General features: G+C 36.2%; 1 protein-coding gene across 10 annotated transcripts in view; it reads right to left on the bottom strand.

The window, feature by feature from the left end:
- Positions 1-8,974: 8,974 nt before the first annotated feature.
- Positions 8,975-19,187, bottom strand: part of CCDC138 (coiled-coil domain containing 138) — a 142,726-nt gene continuing 132,513 nt past the window's right edge. For 9 of the 10 annotated variants that reach the window (XM_078056697.1, XM_078056703.1, XM_078056702.1 and 6 more), the window contains 2 exons: positions 11,568-11,706; positions 8,975-9,468 (listed from right to left, as the gene is read on the bottom strand). In XM_078056697.1, the coding sequence (XP_077912823.1) occupies positions 9,303-9,468; positions 11,568-11,706 (305 nt within the window). In that variant the 3' untranslated portion in view covers positions 8,975-9,302. The remainder of the gene's footprint in view (positions 9,469-11,567; positions 11,707-19,187) is intronic. The other variant, XM_078056704.1, reaches the window with a different exon arrangement.

Here is a 19,187-nt window from a genome sequence, read left to right on the forward strand (position 1 = left end):
ACTCAACAGGAAGCCCACACCGCCCAGCCTCCCAGGCCCAGGGGAGGGGTTAGCAGGGGCCAGGGCCCATCCCAGCCCTGCCACTACTGGCCGTGTGACCTTAGGGAGAGGTTACATTTAACCTCTCTGTATCTTCATCTCTTCATTTATGTGGTAGGGATGGTACAAGGACTGAACTTGGACACTGTGCTCATGATTGGAAAGGTCGTATCTGAAAAGGACTTGGCCCAGTGCCAGGTAAGGGCTCAGTAAACAGTGGATGTTCTGGTGCCTGATCTCCACCTCACCTCACGGACCCATAATGCAGTCACTGGCACTTCTTCCACTTTGGCCTCCTCTCAGCTAGGGGCTACAGATTTGCTATGAGATGCTTCTAGAGCTTTGAAAAAGTACATGTAGACCTTGTGATACGAACTATTACTTGGGCAAATTTCGTGGATTTAAAGCTATCTCCTAACTTCCTCTACATACATCTAAAGACTTCAGATTTGCGAAATGGAAGGGATGGGTTGAATCCACACTGAAATGAAATACAGGTTAGGGGCGCCTGGGTGGCTCAGTTGGTTGAGCATCCAACTCTTGGTTTCGGCTCAGGTCATGATCTCAGGGTCACAAAATTCTCTCCCTCTGTCCCCTCCCTCTCTGAAAATAAATTAATAAATCTTAAAAAAAATACAGGTAAAAATAAAAAACAGAACTGAGCACAACTGAATTCAGTAATGAGTTCTAGCTTGATAAAGGCTCTTTCTTAGCCAAGCTCCAACTGCACCACCCTTGAACCCCAACCTCACATCTTTCAGCTCTCCAGGTCTGTGCATGACTTGTCGACTGCAGGGGACTGACATTCCTTTAGATGCTCACCTCTCGGTGCCTGGCCAGGTCAGCTTAGGCGTTAAAGAACTGAGGGAATAAGGAGGTTAAAAAGAGATGGCGAGAGGGGAAAGGAGGCCCGAGAAGAGAGGAACGTCATGTGGCATGTGGCATCAGAGGGGTAAGGAGGATGGCATGAGATGGAGGGTGCGAGTGGACAGAGGAGGTTGGAGGAAGAGGTTGGGGGTTTCATCTCTGCTGACACAGCAGATGGGTCCACAATGGGGGGAAGGTTTGAATAGGTAAAGACAAGAGAGAGAAATAAAGCACATGGCTTTGACCAGTAACACCTTTCCAGGAGCTTCTGCTTCTGAAGAATTCCCAACCCTGACAACCCTTCGCTGGCACAGGAAAGGATCTGAGATCAGTGTACATCCATCAGAGGGATGCCAACTCTGCATCTTGCACACATTCTGCTGCTGTCCTGTGGGCCTGCGATGTCTCTGGGCACCAGTTACCGTGGTAAAAGTGATGGGCTCGCTCTCATGCACTGTGCCACCTGCACAGCACTGCTTCCTGTCCACCCGGGACTTTCCTTGCCTTTAATTTTCACAACAATCCTGTGAAATACCATCATTTCTCTCATTTTCTTTATTTAAACAAAACCTTTTGTGTGAATATAACACATGCACAAAAGTGCCCACCATGTAAATGCACAGGTTCATACATTATCAAGTGAATGTCTGCATAACTGCCTCCCCTGTCATGAGATTGAACACTGCCCGCCCCCAGAAGGCCTCCAATCACAAACCTCTCCCCAGCTGTGCAACCCACCCTCTATTTTCTAGACAAATAAACTGTGACTCAGAAATGATTGCTTGGGTGGCACCTGGGTGGCTGAGCATCCATCTCTTGGTTTCGGCTCAGGTCGTGATCTCGGGGTCATGAGATCAATCCCCGAGTTGGGCTCTGCGCTCATCCTCTTGCGATTCTCTCCCTCTCCTCCCTCTCTGCCCCTCCTCTTGCTCACGCTTGCCCTCTCTCTCTCAAATAAATAAATGAATAAAATCTTTAAAAAAAAGAAATGATGCACTGGAACACTGAATGAGCCCTGAAGAGAAAACTTGTAAAGCTCTCCAAGAACAGAGAAGAAAAGGATAAAGAAAGGGCAAAGATGACAGAAAAAAAAAAAGTTATGAAAAAATAGAGATAAGACCTAAAATATATAAATATTTCAAAACAAAAACAAACTAGAAAAACTGGAACAGGGGTGCCTGGGTGGCTCAGTTGGTTAAGCGTCTGCCTTCAACTCAGGTCATGATCCCGGGGTCCTGGGATCGAGCCCCACGTCAGGCTCTCTGCTCAGCGGAAGCCTGCTTCTCTCTCTTCCTGCTGCTCCCCCAGCCTGTACTCTCTCTCTCTGTCAAATAAATAAATAAAATCTTTAAAAAAAAAAAAAAAAGGAAAGAAAAACTGGAACAGAATAAATAATCCAACACGATTAAGTATTCTGAGATAAAGAGGTAAAGAAAGATACAAATCTAAGTAATTACCAAGTTTCACACAAAATAAAGGGGCCCTGGACACACCATGAGTAAATTTCTAGGCTTAAATGCACGTGTACTACATTTTTCCACTTCCTAAAGGAACAAAATTCAAGCTGGCCAGTAACTTCCTACTACTTTTCACTACTAATATGAGACTTTGTGTTGTCTTTCTTGTTGATGACTAATCTTGTCAGAGATTTATTTTAGTCTTTCAAAACACCAGCTTTCAGTGTTGATCCTGTTTTATATCCTTATTTTGTTATGTTGCTTTTTTATCTTTTTAATATTCCTTCCTTCCACTTTATTTATATTCACTTTTTGTTCTTGTTCCATCGTCTCTGGATGTTTGGTTCACATATTTTCAGCCTTTCTTCCTTTCTGATAATTCAATTCCACATTTCTGTGTAAAAATTATTTTAGTTAGCTGCATAAGGTTTGGTTAAGTGTCATATATATTGTTTAAAGTATTTTCTAATTTCTGGTATGGTTTTGTCTTTGATCCTCTTGTTATTTAAAAGAATGCTGTAAATGTATGAGTTTTTACATTATCTTTTTGTTACTGACCTCTAACGATTGTACTGTGGTCAGAAAATGTGCTCTTTTTAATACTGATTTCATTGAAACTTGACTTGATTTATGCCCTAATACATGGTTAATTGTTGGAAATGTTCTGTGTGCATGTAAAGAATGTGTATTGTTCAGTCAACATTCTATATATATTAAGCTTATTGCCTTGTTCAAATTTTTCATATGCTTAGTACTTTTCATGACATGATTTATTGATTACTGAAAGAGATGTATGAAAATTTCCACTTACGATAATGGACTTGTCTTACTCTAAGTCTTTAAAAACTTTTACTATGTTTATGTTTTAAGCATATATGTATACAATTGTGATATTCTCCTGGTGAACTAAAATTTTTATCACTAGATAATGACCTATTTCTGACTTTTAAAAATTATTTACACTTTGTATTTTAGAGTTGTACCACGTTTTTTTGGATAGGTCTTGTCCATATATCTTTTTTCTCCCTCTGTTTTCACTCTTTCTGTGTCCTTATATTTTTAGAATGGCTCTTGAAAACAATTTATAGCTGGATTTTTTAATCCACTCCAGTAATCATTGTCTCAACTGGTGAGTCTAATCCATTTATATTGATTGTGACTACTGATATAATGGATTAACTTCTACTATCTTATTTGGTATATATTTCCCTTTTTTCCCTGCTTATTTTTTTCTTGCCTTCATTGGTAGAGTCCTCTACCTCTTTTATTAGTTTAGAAATTATTCTGTATTTAATCTTTTGGTGGTTTTTCTAGAAATTTTAACATCATGTTTAATTTAAAAGTCTGAATTACCCTACTAAGCAACATAGTACCTTAAAACATTTTAGCTCTAATTCTAACTACCTCATTCCTGAGTTCTTGTCCTGGATTTTAGTTCTTTTATTACCAAATTAAATATGGCTATTTCATAGAGTTGTTTTATTCACATATTTACCATTCTCTTTGCTATGTCATCTCACCTCTTCAACTTCCTAAGACCATTTTTGCTTCTTCCTAAAGTACATCATTTAGAAATTCCCTTAAATGTAGTTTATTGGTAGTAAATATTTAATTTGCTTTCTCTGAAATATCTTTATCTTGCCACTGTTCTTGAAAGATATTTTGATGACTAGGAAAACTCTAATTTGACAGCCTTGTTTTTCAGTACATTGAAAATATTCCATTTAATGGACCAGTTGTTGAAAGTCATTTTCAATCTATATTGCCCCTTTGAAATTAATGTCTTATCTCTGGTTGCTTTCAAATTTCTACTCTGTTTTTGGTGTTCTTGGTGTTCTTTCATCTTCTATCAATATGATGTTTTTAGATATGGATGTCTTTTTTTTTTAAGATTTTATTTATTCATTTGACAGAGAGTGAGTACAAGCAGGGGGAGCAGCAGAGGGAGGAGAAGCAGTTTCCCCACTGAGCAGGGAGCCCGATGTGGGGCTCAATCTCAGGACCCCGGGGTCATGACCTGAGCTGAAGACAGATGTTTGACAGACTGAGCCACCCAGGCACCACAATATGGATATTTTTTTTATTTACCTTGCTTTTAATTCATTTGGATTCTTGAACCGGGGTACATATTTTTCATCAGTTCTCAATAATTTATTCTCAGTCATTATTTTTTCACATGCTATCTCTGCCCCATTCCCTCCTGGAACCCATTTAACATGTATATTAGATCTCCTTATGCTTTATCCTTCATGTAATATAATCTTTTAGATTTTTTTTTTTTCTCTATGGGCATTCTGTGTAATTTCTACAGCCAATTTTCTTTTAAACCATATCTTTTCTAATTTCGATATTTTCACTTCTTAGAAGTTACTTTTCAAAACTTTCTTGTCAATTATTAGTCTTGTTTCATTGTATTTCTAATTACCTCGTTTCTTTAAAACCACTGAACATAATTTATGTTGTATTATGGTATCTCAATTGTGAGATACCATAATTTTTGTTGTTTACAATTTTTGCTCTCACTTTGTGTGTGTTGTGAACTCATGTTCCTTGGCACCTTATCTGAGGAAACTTCTAAGGTCTGGGATGCTTCTATCAGGCACCTGAAGGTAACCAGTCTGGAACTCATTTCAACCAGATTCTCTACTTAACTGTTTTGACTGCCAACATAGTGTGAATTCAAGCCCCATGTCCATGTAAATGTGGACCAGTAGTTAGGAAATCCAGGAGCGATTTCCTCCCCAGAATCAAAGCTGAGACAGGCATTCCCACTTTCTCCCTCTGCAGAGTAGGGTTTTCCCTAATTCTATCACACAAGCTTCCTGCAGGAGTCCTAACTTTATGCAAAGATCAGTGGTTCAATCTACCATCTTGATTGTTGCAAGGCTTTGCCTTCTGCCCCGTATGCCTACCCTGGCTACTAGGGATCAGCAGGTAACTGAGGGAAAACTACTGGGCTCCAGTCCTCAATTACCTTCTCAGTTTATGTTTATCATCATTTCTGGCCTCCAAAGTTTTTAATTTTGCCTTCTGCTCAGGGTGTGTGTGTGTAATACACTCAACATTCTTAGCTGTACTGCACCTGGAGGATAAGTGTAGTACACTACACCACTGAAAACAAAAAATTTTCTATTTACCTTTACTTACTTTAGAAGTAATTACTTCTCTTAATCCAATAGATTGGGGTATTGAGAGAGAATGAAAATGCATGGACTTGAGCCACAAGTATAATATGGGTAAAAATCTAGTACTGCAAATTCATTCTTATCCCCCTTCATGTAGCAGATTAAGCTCCAGTCACAGCAGTGATAGTGGCTTAGTTCAGCTACTCAGGTCTCCTTGAGCCTGTTTCTTTTCCAATCTGTAAAATGGCAATGATTTTAACCCCTCTCAAAGTTCTTAGAAGGATTAAAAAAAAAAAAAAGTTCTTAGAAGGATTAAATCATACATGTAAAAACTCAGCTCAGTGTCCAGTACTTAAAACACTTAACAAATACCAGCTATGGCTATTTTCAAAAGCTTCTCTCTCTAATCTTGCCTGGTTAATTGTCCAAATTAGCTTTAGAATGATTTTTTCAATTTCTAAAGAGAATTCTTTTGGAATTCTGACTGAAAATAATTTTGGTTGAAATAATGAAGTAATTTGGGGAGATTTGACATCCCAATAAAATCAAGTTTCTTCAGCCAGTAACATGATGTATGTCTCCATTAAGTCTTCTTTGAGACCCTCAGCAAATTAGGTTCTGAACATTTCTGTTATGTTTGTTTCTTATTTTATAAAAGTTTAAGTTTATTATATATACTATTAAATATGTTATTTTAAGTAAAAATAATTTCTAATTAGTTATTGCTGGAATATGTAAAAGCTTTTGCTTTTTATGTTTATTTTACAATTGGGTATCTTGCTTAAGTTTTGTAAAAATCCTACGGTTTCTAGGTAATCACATCATCTGCACATCATCTTTTTTTTCTCCTTTCCCACAGTTACACTTCCTCAGTGGACTCCTTTATTCCTCACCTTAAGCATGTATATAGTGCTTCATAGTAAATTTGTTATTGATTTCATATTCCTTTAAGCATACTGTAATAAGTTTTATCAGAGATGTAAATTGAATTATACCATTTTTAGGTATTTATTAAGATGACTGCATGGTTTTCCTCCTTTAACTCTAAAAATACAGTAAAATATATTTTTCTTTTTTAAAAATTTTTATTTAATTTAATTAACATATACTGTATTATTAGTTTCAGAGGTAGAATTTAGTGATTAAATATATTTTTTCTACCAGAAAGCTAACCTTGTATTTCTAGAATGCATGCTAGCTATATGATCATGGATTGTTCTGGTGATGAATGGTTGGTATTGATTTGCCCAGAATTCTTTAGACTTTTCAATCTATTTAATTCTTTCTGACTTCCTTTGACAATTTTTGATCCTGGGTTCACGCTAACTGTATAAAATGAGTTAGGATGCTTCTTCTACATTCCGGGACAATTTACATGGCTTTAAATATTTCCTCCTTGAAATGGAAATTACAATTTGCCTGAAAAACACCTGGACTTGATGTCATTTTTAAAAAGAATTCATCCATAATTCATCAAAGACTTCAATGATTTTCTATTGCAGATTTCTTGGTAAGTTGTTTTCTAGAAAATAGTTCATTTCATCCAGATTTTCAAATTTATCAGCAGAGGGTAATACAGAATTTATAATTTAAAAACACACCTTTATTTATTCTAATAAATATTTTTGTTCTTTATAAGTTTCTGGCTTTTATTTTTTGCTATGACTATATATTTTTTCTTCTTCAGTGTTCTGAGAATATTTATCCTGCCTTTAATTTTAATAGTGACCTTGACATTTTCCAAAAGCATTCCTTTATCCTTCATTTCTCTAATTGTCGAAGTTAATTTTGAAATGGAACATTTTGACTCTATTTCTGATGAAAATATATAAAATTTTACCTACTTGCTCTTCCATCTATACCTCAATCTCAGGGTACCAGTAATTCTCAGTTTTTAATATCAGTTAATACAGTTTACCCAAATACCACTAAATTATTGCTGTTCCCATTATTTATCCTTTTGAAGAATTTAACATTTCACTCCATTTTAGAAAGAGATTTACAACAATTATTTAAATTTATTTATGATTAAGTGGTTTCAGTTTCACTACAGTCTTTTGGTATGAGGTGGATTTAATAAACCCAATTTTCTTTCATGTCTAAATTGGTTGGAATAATCTAAGTAGATTCTTTTCTCAAGAAGTGTTATAATTTCGGAACACTTACATATCTGAAAATGTCTTTCTTCCATTGTCTTCACCTGTGAAGGCATCTTCACTAGGTATAAATCTTGGATTAAAAATTTCCCTCTCCAAAATGCAAAGGGATGGTTTCCTATCAACTCTTGGCACGGCATGAGGCTGGCTTGTTTTTTCTTCTCTTGCAGGTTACTGGTTTTTGTTTGTTCTTGCCTTTATCCTCAAATTTTAATACTTTAAATTATAATTTGTGTCTAAATTACAGGATGTGTCTAATTATAGAATGCTTTTCTCAGTGATTTTTCTGGAACATGATGAGTTCTTTGAATCTCTACATGCAGATCTTTCTTTGGTCCCCCCAAATCTTTATTCAACTCTATCTTTGAACAATGCTTCTGCTCTACCTATTCTGTTCCCTTTCACAAACATCAAACACCCCATGCTAAAGTGCCAACCTTTGTCCTACCATTGGCTGTCCACTCGCTTGCTGGTACCATCTCTAGGTGCTCTGCATTCTGAGAGCTGCTTTGTGTGTGTGTGTGTGACACTGATTCTGTTTTCTGAAGTGTCTGCTGTCCACTTTTGCTTCTGCATTCTTTAGTTCCTATAAGCATCACCATACTCACCTTAGTCTGTTCTCTCTTTACAGCTTTCTGTTTCTGCTTCACAAATAGCATATTTTCTTATATTCTTTTGAAGAGACCAAAAGTTTCCTGAAAAAAATTTTTTTTTTTTTAAAGATTTTGTTTATTTATTTGACAGAGAGAGATACACAGTGAGAGAGAGAACACAAGCAGGGGGAGTGGGAGAGGGAGAAGCAGGCTTCCTGCAGAGCAGGGAGCCCGATGTGGGGCTCGATCCCAGGACCCTGGGATCATGACCTGAGCCGAAGGCAGACGCTTAACGACTGAGCCACCCAGGCGCCACCAGATCATAATTTTATAAGTGTTTAGGACAATGCTCCTTCTTCTTTGTTTTGCAGTATTCTGCCCAAAGTCCCACCACCTCTACCTCACCCAGACTTGTGGCTACTTCACTCATCTTTGGCTGTAGCAAGAGATATCCCTGGGTGATGGGACTAAGATATTTTTGCCTATTTTTCAGTTTTTTTTTTAAACTTTTGTTGTACATATATACTTGGTGATAATTATTTTGGAAAAAAAATAGAAAAAAATTCTTTCTTTAAAGTACCCTGTGAACAGCACAATAAAAAAATCAGTTTTTGTGAATCTAGGATCGATACAAAAGTTATGATATGAAGATGGCAAGTTAAAAGTTATGTACTTTTGCTTCTGAAAGGGGAAATTGCTAATATATTAAGAAAGAATGACAACATGATCTAATCCTCTTTCCCACACAAACACCAATTTTATTCCAAATAATCACATAATTTTAAAAATTTCCCTAAAACACTCTTACAAAAAGTAATCCCACTGTCATTAATTCTGGAAATTTCGTTTTGTACATTAGTAAGTACTACCTTAGTTGAACTGAAACAGTCCAAAAATTCCACAGCTTCTATAGATTTCATCTTAAAAGTTAAAAAAAAATCTACTTTTCATGATAAATGATGCTACTGATAACTTTACTTGGTGGACTTTTAGTTACTTTGGTAATTTTTACAATCTTACAAATAAGCAACACACATTATTATTATGAAATAATAATAAGCCAGTCTAATGGCTTGCATTGGAGGCCAAGGAGTTGTATTTTGTCAAACCCAAATTGAACAGAGTTGAATTTAGGTTAATACAGAGAAAGGCATGCTCTGGATGTGTTGTCCTTTGTAATTCTTGAAGCATCAGATGAATAGTAAAAAGTTCAAAGAGCTTCTTATTACTCCTGTAAGAGAACAAGTACATTAACTTAGTTGCACACTCTCAGGGAGTTTATCTGAAATGACAAGGAGAGATCATTTACTTGTAAATGTGGGCAAATGGCACCTGGTTTCGACATAGTGCAGAACATAGGTTAACTAAAGGATTAATATGCCAAGACAAACAAAACGGGCTTTAGGAGATAAGCTTAGCAGGAGGGGAAGAATGAAGGGGGGGAAATTGGAGGGGGAGATGAACCATGAGAGACGATGGACTCTGAAAAACAAACTGAGGGTTCTAGAGGGGAGGGGGGTGAGAGGATGGGTTAGCCTGGTGATGGGTATTAAAGAGGGCATGTTCTGCATGGAGCACTGGGTGTTATACGCAAACAATGAATCATGGAACACTACATCAAAAACTAATGATGTGATGTATGATGATTAACATAACATAATAAAAAAATTAAAATTAAAATAAAGTGGAAAAGTATTCAAGGAAGACGAGAATATGCAGAATATGCTTTATAATACTGAAAACTGCACCCTAGTCACCATTAAAATGCTTAAGAATATTTTTTTTCCTCACAGCTAGAAAAAAACCATACTTAATCATCTTAAGTAGCAGAGGTTACCTTTGACTTAGCTCCAAAATACCTTTTCAGCCGTCCTCCTTCTAATAATCAGTCAGTAATTTCATTTTCAGTCATTTAGAATAATATCGAAAATATGTTTCTTATTTCCTTGTCTCCATGTATTTACCTCTTGAAAGAGATTATCAAATAACCTATGTAACCACCCACTTAATACAAAACAATTCACATCTCTGTGGTTTTAAAGCTTTACTTTAAGACCTTGTTGCACTCACATCAGCTATTCCCAGCCCTCCTGCTGGAGCTCTGTTCTAGCTCTTCATTTACATTCATTTCAGAATGTAAACTATAACACACATCAAGAATAGTAAAATGCTTTGGCTCAAGGGAGTACATAAAAAAAAATCCCACAAATTAAGAGCTAAGACCCAATTAAACCTAAATAATGTTACTGCAGCTTTGTGACACCACAGGTAAACTATAGTAGGTCTTCCTGAGAATTTACCGGATACAAATCAAGACAACCATGGTACAGTCTGTAAGTGAAGGAAGGCAAAGAATTGATAAGCTTAACTGATGCCAGTCCAAAACTTGCTGAGTTGAGTATGAGGTTACAATTCGACAATTAATAATTTACTGTGGTGTGGTACTGTGTGCTAGGCAGCAAGGAGAACATATGGACCCACTGTCACACACCTACAAATCATTTTAAGAGGTATTGATTATATTTACTATTCAAGTACACCGAGGTCTGGTAAAATACCTAAGTTCACTACCATGCAAATTTAAGGTGAGGGGAAAGGAAAGGGGCAGAGGAGCTAAACCAAAACCAAAATTTTACTGTTATAAACATGAGATGAGACTGGTGTTTAATTTGCCTCAAAAGAAACACGAGACGCTACCAAAATTAGGAAAATAAAGCTTAAAATCTATGTCCTTTATTTATAATTTAATAACTGGTTATATCAATGTTTGCATCGGGGGAAAGAAGAAGAAATGCAAAAGGAAAGCCCTTAATTCTTACAATAAAATCCAAATTAGTGGCATAACAAGCCCATAATTATTTCCTAAAATAAACCAGTTAACAGTTATCATTTTAAATCTCTTCTACCTGCTTCATTCCCAGTCCCTAAATTCATTTTAATACATCAACAGGATCTGCAGATAAACTTTTAATATCTTTTATTATTTTCACTTGTGGTATTACAGAGTATCAGTGTGCAGTAATTCACTCTAATACTACCACTTGGTTGCTAAAAACTGGTTTTAGTTTTGCATACTCTGTGGTACCTAAGGTTCGTTTAGCAGAAATGAACTACAGAAACAAGACATTCCTAGATGAACGCTCTAATTCTCATCTGTCACTGAGTACATGTATCTTAGACATGCATTAATATTTCATGAATCTCAAGATTCTACATTTATTGGAACCTGTGATTTAATAAAGTTGAATGAGTACAGGATTCAGAAAGGCCTAAATGATCACAATAAGAGATCTTTCAATAAAAAAATCTTAGAAATAAAAAAATTCTTACTTGATTTTGGAAAGTTTCTGCAGAATAATACTGAGCTTTTCTAGTATTTGAAGATCAAGCTTAGGGGTTCGAAGCAGCACAGAGCAAGTACGAAAAAATAAAGTGTTGCTACAGGCTTCCAGGAAAGGCTGCAAGGATTCTGCAAAACAAATCACCAGTGCTTTACTGTTAGGGTGTAGCTAAAAAGGAAATTAATAACAATTTATAAATATTAATTTGGATTTTCACTCTTTTCATACTTAAACTTTGGAGCAAAAATACCATCATTTGAAAAATTAAAATCTCCACTGGCTCTTGTTGAACAACGCAAACCAAAGATAAGACTATTTTCCCTAATATCCAACTTCCACTAGGCAGTATTTAGCAGAAATCCCATGTTTGGAAGAATGGGGGAAGATCATTTCTTCAAAAAGTTCATAGCAGTAGGCTGAGTTTATTTATTTTTTTTTTTTTTTAAGATTTTATTTATTTATTTGAGAGAGAGAGCACATGAGAGGGGGGAGGGTCAGAGGGAGAAGCAGACTCCCTGCTGAGCAGGGAGCCCGATGCGGGACTCGATCCCGGGACTCCAGGATCATGACCTGAGCCGAAGGCAGTCGCTTAACCAACTGAGCCACCCAGGCGCCCCAGTAGGCTGAGTTTAAATAATTAGCAATAAGAAATATTTTGGGGATAGCAATTTTTGAAAAAACCTACATTTAAGAATTTCGTTTGAGTGTTATGACAATTTACATAATCAATGGCTAGGGAATAACTTCTTAAGCACAAAAGTCAAAGGGTGAAAAGATTCGTAAAAGGTGAAAAATTTTACAAAATATAATATTTTAATGTCTATGTAAACAATTACAAAACTTAAAAGGCAAAAGCTCTGAAAGACAAAAGCAAAACAAAAGGGAAATGTCAAACTTGAAGCAGAGGCATTGGGAGGAAATCCCCTTGTAATGTATTTGCTAGAAGACTGATACTGTTAAAAATAAAAGCTCTTATAAATCAGTAAGAAAAAGATGGACTTAATATTTTTAGTAATGAACAAAGGGCACAAGGAAGAAATCACGATGGAATAAATATAATAAAAATAAAAATAAATTAAAAATATTCATGAATAATGAATAAATATTCATTAAAATATTCAACCTCAGTAGGAATAAAATAATTGGAATTTGGCAAATTTGTATCAAAAGCCTTATAAGTGGGTATATCCTTCGATTCAGCAATTCTGCCTCTAAAAAATGTGTCTGAATCAAATGTATGCAAAGGTTTGAGAATAAGGGCCACAGTAAAGTTTGCAATAGTGAAAACTAAAAGATCTGTTAAAGTGGTTATTAGTTGAACACAATAATGCATAAAAATGTTTTGTAAGGTGTAAATCACTAGTATAGGTCATTAGGAAAGCTTGAAAAGAAAAAAAAATCATAGAAAAATAATAAATTATGGCTTTTAAAGTAGTTAAATTCCTATGTAAAAAGCCTCTGTAAAATTCAGAGGCTCCCACAGTGAATACAGGACTTTATTTCACACAGATAAATAAGTCAGTAACTACAAAGGACATTGAAATATGATAGGTTTGTATTCATCATTCTTTTTGAATCCATAAGCACAGCTTAAAAGATTGTCTTTACTGAGTAAAATAAACTATTCAATAATGAAACCAACAAAATCCACACTAGTAAAGTCAGAGCAATGTTATGATAACAGAAAATGAAAGGTGCTACATGCTAGCAGTGGACCACGAGGACAGTGGTCACCTGTCCTCTGCACGTTACCACGTAGTAAAAAGTAGGAGGAAAAAACGTAATACTTTCCCCACAGCAGTCTAACCCAAGTACGGACTACACTTAGTTCACCAAAAGTCATGTGCATGTTTGGGTGTCTATATGTGTTGTGTGCATGTGTGTGCATGTGTGTGTGTACATGCACATGTATGTATCTCAGTTACAGGATCTTCTTTTTTAAAATTTTTTTTTTTTAATGTTTTTTTTATTTATTCATGAGAGTCAGAGAGAGAGATAGAGAGAGGCAGCGGCAGAGGGAGAAGCAGGCTCCCCGCTGAGCAGGGAGCCTGATGCGGGACTCGATCCCAGGACCCTGGGATCGTGACCTGAGCCGAAGGCAGAGGCTCAACCATCTGAGCCACCCAGGCGCCCCCAGTTACAGGATCTTCTTAAAGAATGAAAATGTAGGTTAAAATACAGCACACATAATCTACAAAAAACATTTTTATTATTATTTTTTTAAGTAGGGTAGGCTCCGCACCCTGCATGGAGCTCAACACAGGGCTTGAACTCACGACCCTGAGATCAAGACCTAAGCTGAAATCAAGAGTCAGAGGCTTAACGGACAGAGCCACCCAGGTGCCCCAATCTACAAATCATTAAAAATGCACTGACTGAAATTTCAAGCAGCTTCATTAAAAAACTGCACACAGTTTTCTTATTTCAGATCCTGAGACATATGATTTATGTCAACTCTGAACAAGAAAGGTAACTATATTACATGGCTAACAGATTTTAAATCAATGGATAAAGAACAATCATGTAAGTCACTACCAGAAAGTCCACTGAGGTTTCTTAACCCCCCTACAGTCTACAATATCGATCTACGATATGTTCTCAATTTAAAAGCCTAAAACCACATAAAAAAGTTATAATGGTTTTTTGTACAGTTGACCCTTGAACAACTCGAGTTTGAACTACACAGGGCCACGTATACATAAATTTTTTTCAATAAATACAGTACAGTACCGGAAATGTATTTTTTCTTCCTTATGATGTTCTTTAGCTTACTTTGTTGTAAGAATACAGCATATAATACATGTAACATACAAAATATGTGTTAATCTGGGGCGCCTGGGTGGCTCAGTCGTTAAGTGTCTGCCTTCGGCTCAGGTCATGATCCCAGGGTCCTGGGATCGAGCCTCGCATTGGGCTCCCTGCTCCGTAGGAAGCCTGCTTATCTCTCTCCCACTCCCCCTGTTTGTGTTCCCTCTCTCACTGTGTCTCTCTCTGTCAAATAAATAAAATAAAATCTTTAAAAAAAAACAACAAAAAATCCCCCAAAATATGTGTTAATCAACGGTTCATGTTATCAGAAAGGCTTCCATTCAACAGTAGGCTGTCAGTAGTTGTTTTTGGGGAGTCAAAGGTTATATACAGATTTTCAACTGCATGGGGGATGGGTGCCCCAACCCCAGCATTAATTGTATAAAGTGGCATGAAAGAGAGTGTATCTTCCTTTATTTTACTATATTTTATATGTAAATCAAGTCTTGGAATGAACAAAGCACACACATTTAAGGGTTATTACCAAAAGCCCCAAGTAAACATTGCCAAATAAAAGTGAACTTCCTTGTATGACCTCTATAATGGAAAAAAGCCAAGACCAACCAAAAACTTTAATATATCAGCATATTTAAAATGTGAAGCTTGTAAAGGTCTTTTAGAAGTAAAAGAAGTTCACTGGTTTGATTTCCAACCATTGTTTTAAATCTATGAAAAAGACATAAAAAGAAAGGAAATTCTGATATTCTTATATGCACTGCATTAGGTTTAACTCTAAGACTGAAACACTGCAGTTTTAACTTACTCCAATGTTCAAATTCATTACATCTTTTAACCTTAGAAGAACTTCAATTTGAATAAAGGTGGCTAGTACAAAAGTGGGGAAAAAAAATTGAAGGCCCAATAGGCTAGGTGACTTGTCTTCTAAAATTCATGTAACACTGGATAAATTACTTAGCAAGTCTTCACTGATTTCTACATTAAAATGGAAAGATAAAACTGCTTGAGAGAATTTCTCTCCCCTAATACCTAGTCATAAGAATCAAAAATTTTAAGACAAAACCCCCCCCCAAAAAAACTTTACCTATAACAACCAAAAAAGGGGCAGAAGTCAAAGTCACAAACCTTAAGAAATGTTCTAGGATATAAACGTAAAATTCTGGAGTGGAGAAGAGTTAGGAGTGTGGCCAGCGTTCTAGCCCACCTTAACCACCCTTCTTCCATATCATATACTGGGGTTGACAAAACCTTGGGAATTCTTACTAATAACCCCCAGACCTGAGGAAGAACAAACAAAACAGCTGTTGTTACCTTTTCAATCTTCTGACTGGAAAACAGAGAAATGGGTTGCCAGGGGGAGCGATCTGAAAATAACATTCCTAAATACACACTGCACTGGGAAGCCACTCTAAAGCCAAAAGAATTTCTCTATGGGAACAGGATATTCATACCTCCCACTTTCCTAATTAGGTGAAATGAACCCAAACAAGATATTTAGTCAAATCTCAGAAGTAAGAACAGTCCTGAGAATCTAACAGCATGTTATCACTACGCCCATGGGGCACAGAAAAAACATATATATTAAGGACAATGGCTTTTAAACTGTAGCTCAGAAGGGAGAAGAGAAAACTGGACTTGGCTATAGTGGTAAGAAGAAGGTGCCCCATGCCTTCTATGAGGACACACAGAAAGTGTGGACAAGGAAGTCCACCTAAGAACAAGATTAGAAGGAGCATGGCAACCTGGCATATGTATTACATCAATCAATCAATCAGTCAATCAACCAATAAGAAAGGATTATAGCAATGTACAAGACAGTCAAATGTAAAAGAAAACACAACTCAAAAAACAAAACAGATTTCCATAAGAGTTTTGAAGATATATACCTAGCAAAAACATGGCTAGTCAATAAAATAAGAAAAGATGATAAACAATAGGATTTTAAAAAGAGAGAATTTAAAAACCACTATTAAAAAACATACTTAGGGGGGCCTAGGTGGCTCAGTTGATTAGGTGTCCAATTTGATCTTAGGGTCATGAGTTCAAGCCCCACATTGGGCTCCACACTGGGTATGGAGCCTACTTAAAAAAACAAACAAAAAAAACCCTGATAAATCACAAAACTGAAATGATATAGCTGAAAATTAGATTACTATCATAAAAATTTGAGATAATCATAAACAATACAAATGAAAATGATGCAAAGGAATAATTAGGAAAGAAGAAGAAATAATTAGAAAGAAATCAAGATATGGAAGACCATCAAAAAAAGATCCAAAATAAGGATAATTTGTATTCTTGATATCAAGTTAATAAAATAATATATATTGTAGTTTACCCTTGAACAACATAGGGTTTACAGGTGCTGATCCCCACAACCCCACACAATCAAAAATCTGTGTATAGCTTCTGACTCCCCAGAACTTAACTACTAACGGCCTACTACTGAGCGGAAGTCTTACCAAAAATAAATAGCTGATAACCATATACTTTGTATGGTATATGTATCATATACTGTATTCTTAAAATAAAGTAAGCTAAAGAAAAAAAGTTTAAGAAAACCATAAGGAATTAAAAGAATTATTCACCACAATCAAGTGGGATTTATTCCTGGGCTGCAGGGGTGGTCCAATATTCACAAATCAATGTGATACACTACATTAATAAAAAAAAGGGATAAGGACCATATGATCCTCTCAATAGATGCAGAAAAAGCATTTGATAAAATACAGCATCCATTCTTAATAAAAACCCTCAACAAAGTAGTTACAGATGGAACATACTTCAACATCATAAAGGCCACCTATGAAAGAACCACACCTAATATCATCCTCAATGGGGAAAAACTGAGAGCTTTTCCACTACAGTCAGGAACAAGACAGGGATGTCCACTCTCACCATTACCATTTAACATAGTATTGGAAGTTTTAGCCTCAGCAGTCAGACAACAAAAAGAAACAAAAGGCAACCAAATTGGCAAGAAGGAAGTCTTTCACTATTTGCAGACAACATGATACTCTATGTAGAAAACCCAAAAGACTCCACCAAAATATTGCTACAACTAATACACGAATTCACCAAAGTCACAGGATATAAAATCAATGTACAGAAATCTGTTGCCATTTCTATACATCAATAACAAAGCAGGAGAAAATGAAATCAAGGAATCAATCCCATTTACAATTGCACCAAAAACCATATGATACCTAGGAATAAACCTAACCAAAGAGATAAAAGATCTGTACTCTGAAAACTATAGAACACTTATGAAAGAAGCTGAAGAGGACACAAAGAAGTGGGAAAAAATTTCATGCTCATGGATTGGAAGAACATTGTTAAAATGTCTATACTACCCAAAGCAATCTACACATTTAATGCAATCCCTATCAAAATACCATCAGCATTTTTTCACAGAGCTAGAACAAACAATCCTAAAATTTGTATGGAACCACAAAAGACCCTGAATAACCAAAGCAATCTTGAAAAGGAAAATCAGAGCTGGAGGCATCACAATTCCTGACTTCAAGCTGTATTGAAAAGCTGTCGTCAAGACGGTATGGTACTGGCACAAAAACAGGCACATAGATTAATGAAACAGAATACAGAATCCAGAAATGGGCCCACAACTCTATGGCCAACTAATCTTCAACAAAACAGGAAAGAATATCCAATGGAAAAAAGACAGTTTCTTCAACAAATGGTGTTGAGAAAACTGGACAGCCACATACAGAAGAATGAAACTGGACCACTTTCTTATACCATACACAAAAATAAATTCAAAATGGATGAAAAACCTAAATGTGAGATAGGAAACCACCAAAATCCTAGAGGAGAACACAGGCAGCAACCTCTCTGACCTTGGCCCCAGCAACTTCTTACTAGACACATCACCGTAGGCAAGGGAAACAAAAGCAAAAATGAACTACTGGGACTTTATCAAGATAAAAACCTTTTGCACAGTGAAGGAAACAATCAACAAAACTAAAAGGCAGCCTAAGAATGGGAGAAAATATTTGCAAATGATATATCGGGTAAAGGGTTAGTATCCAAGATCTATAAAGAATTTATCAAACTCAATACCCCAAACACAAATAATCCAGTTAAGAAATGGGCAGAAGACAAGAATAGACATTTTCCCAAAGAAGACATACAGATGGCTAACAGACATATGAAAAGATGCTCAACATCACTCATCATCAGGGAAATACAAATCAAAACCACGATGAGATACCTCACACCTGTCAGAATGGCTAAAATCAGCAACACAGGAAACAGATATTGGTGAGGATATGGAGAAAGGGTACCCTCTTACACTGCTGGTGGAATGCAAACTGGTACAGCCACTCTGGAAAACAGTATGGAGGTTCCTCAAAAAGTTAAAAATAGAGCTACCCTACAACCCAGCAATTGCACTACTAGGTATTTACCCAAAGGATACAAAAATACAGATTCGAGGGGTACATGCACCCCAATGTTTATAGCAGCATTATCAATAACAGCCTAACACATATAGGCTATATGTGCATATATGTATATGCACACACATAATGGAATATTACTCAGCCATCAACAGGAATGAATTCTTGCCATTTCCAATGACGCGGATGGAGCTAGCATGTATTATGCTAAGTGAAATAAGTCAGTCAGAGAAAGACAAATACCATATGATTTCAGTCATATGTGGAATTTAAGAACAAAACAGATGAACATATGGAGGGGGGAAGAGGGAGGGAAACAAACCATAAGAGACTCTTAATGAAAAATAACAAACTGAGGGTTGATGGAGGGGAGGTAGGTGGAGAATAGGCTAAACAGTGATGGATATTAAGGAGGGCACTTGTTG

Source organism: Halichoerus grypus, chromosome 10 (assembly GCF_964656455.1).
Source record: "Halichoerus grypus chromosome 10, mHalGry1.hap1.1, whole genome shotgun sequence".
Lineage (NCBI taxonomy): Eukaryota > Metazoa > Chordata > Mammalia > Carnivora > Phocidae > Halichoerus > Halichoerus grypus.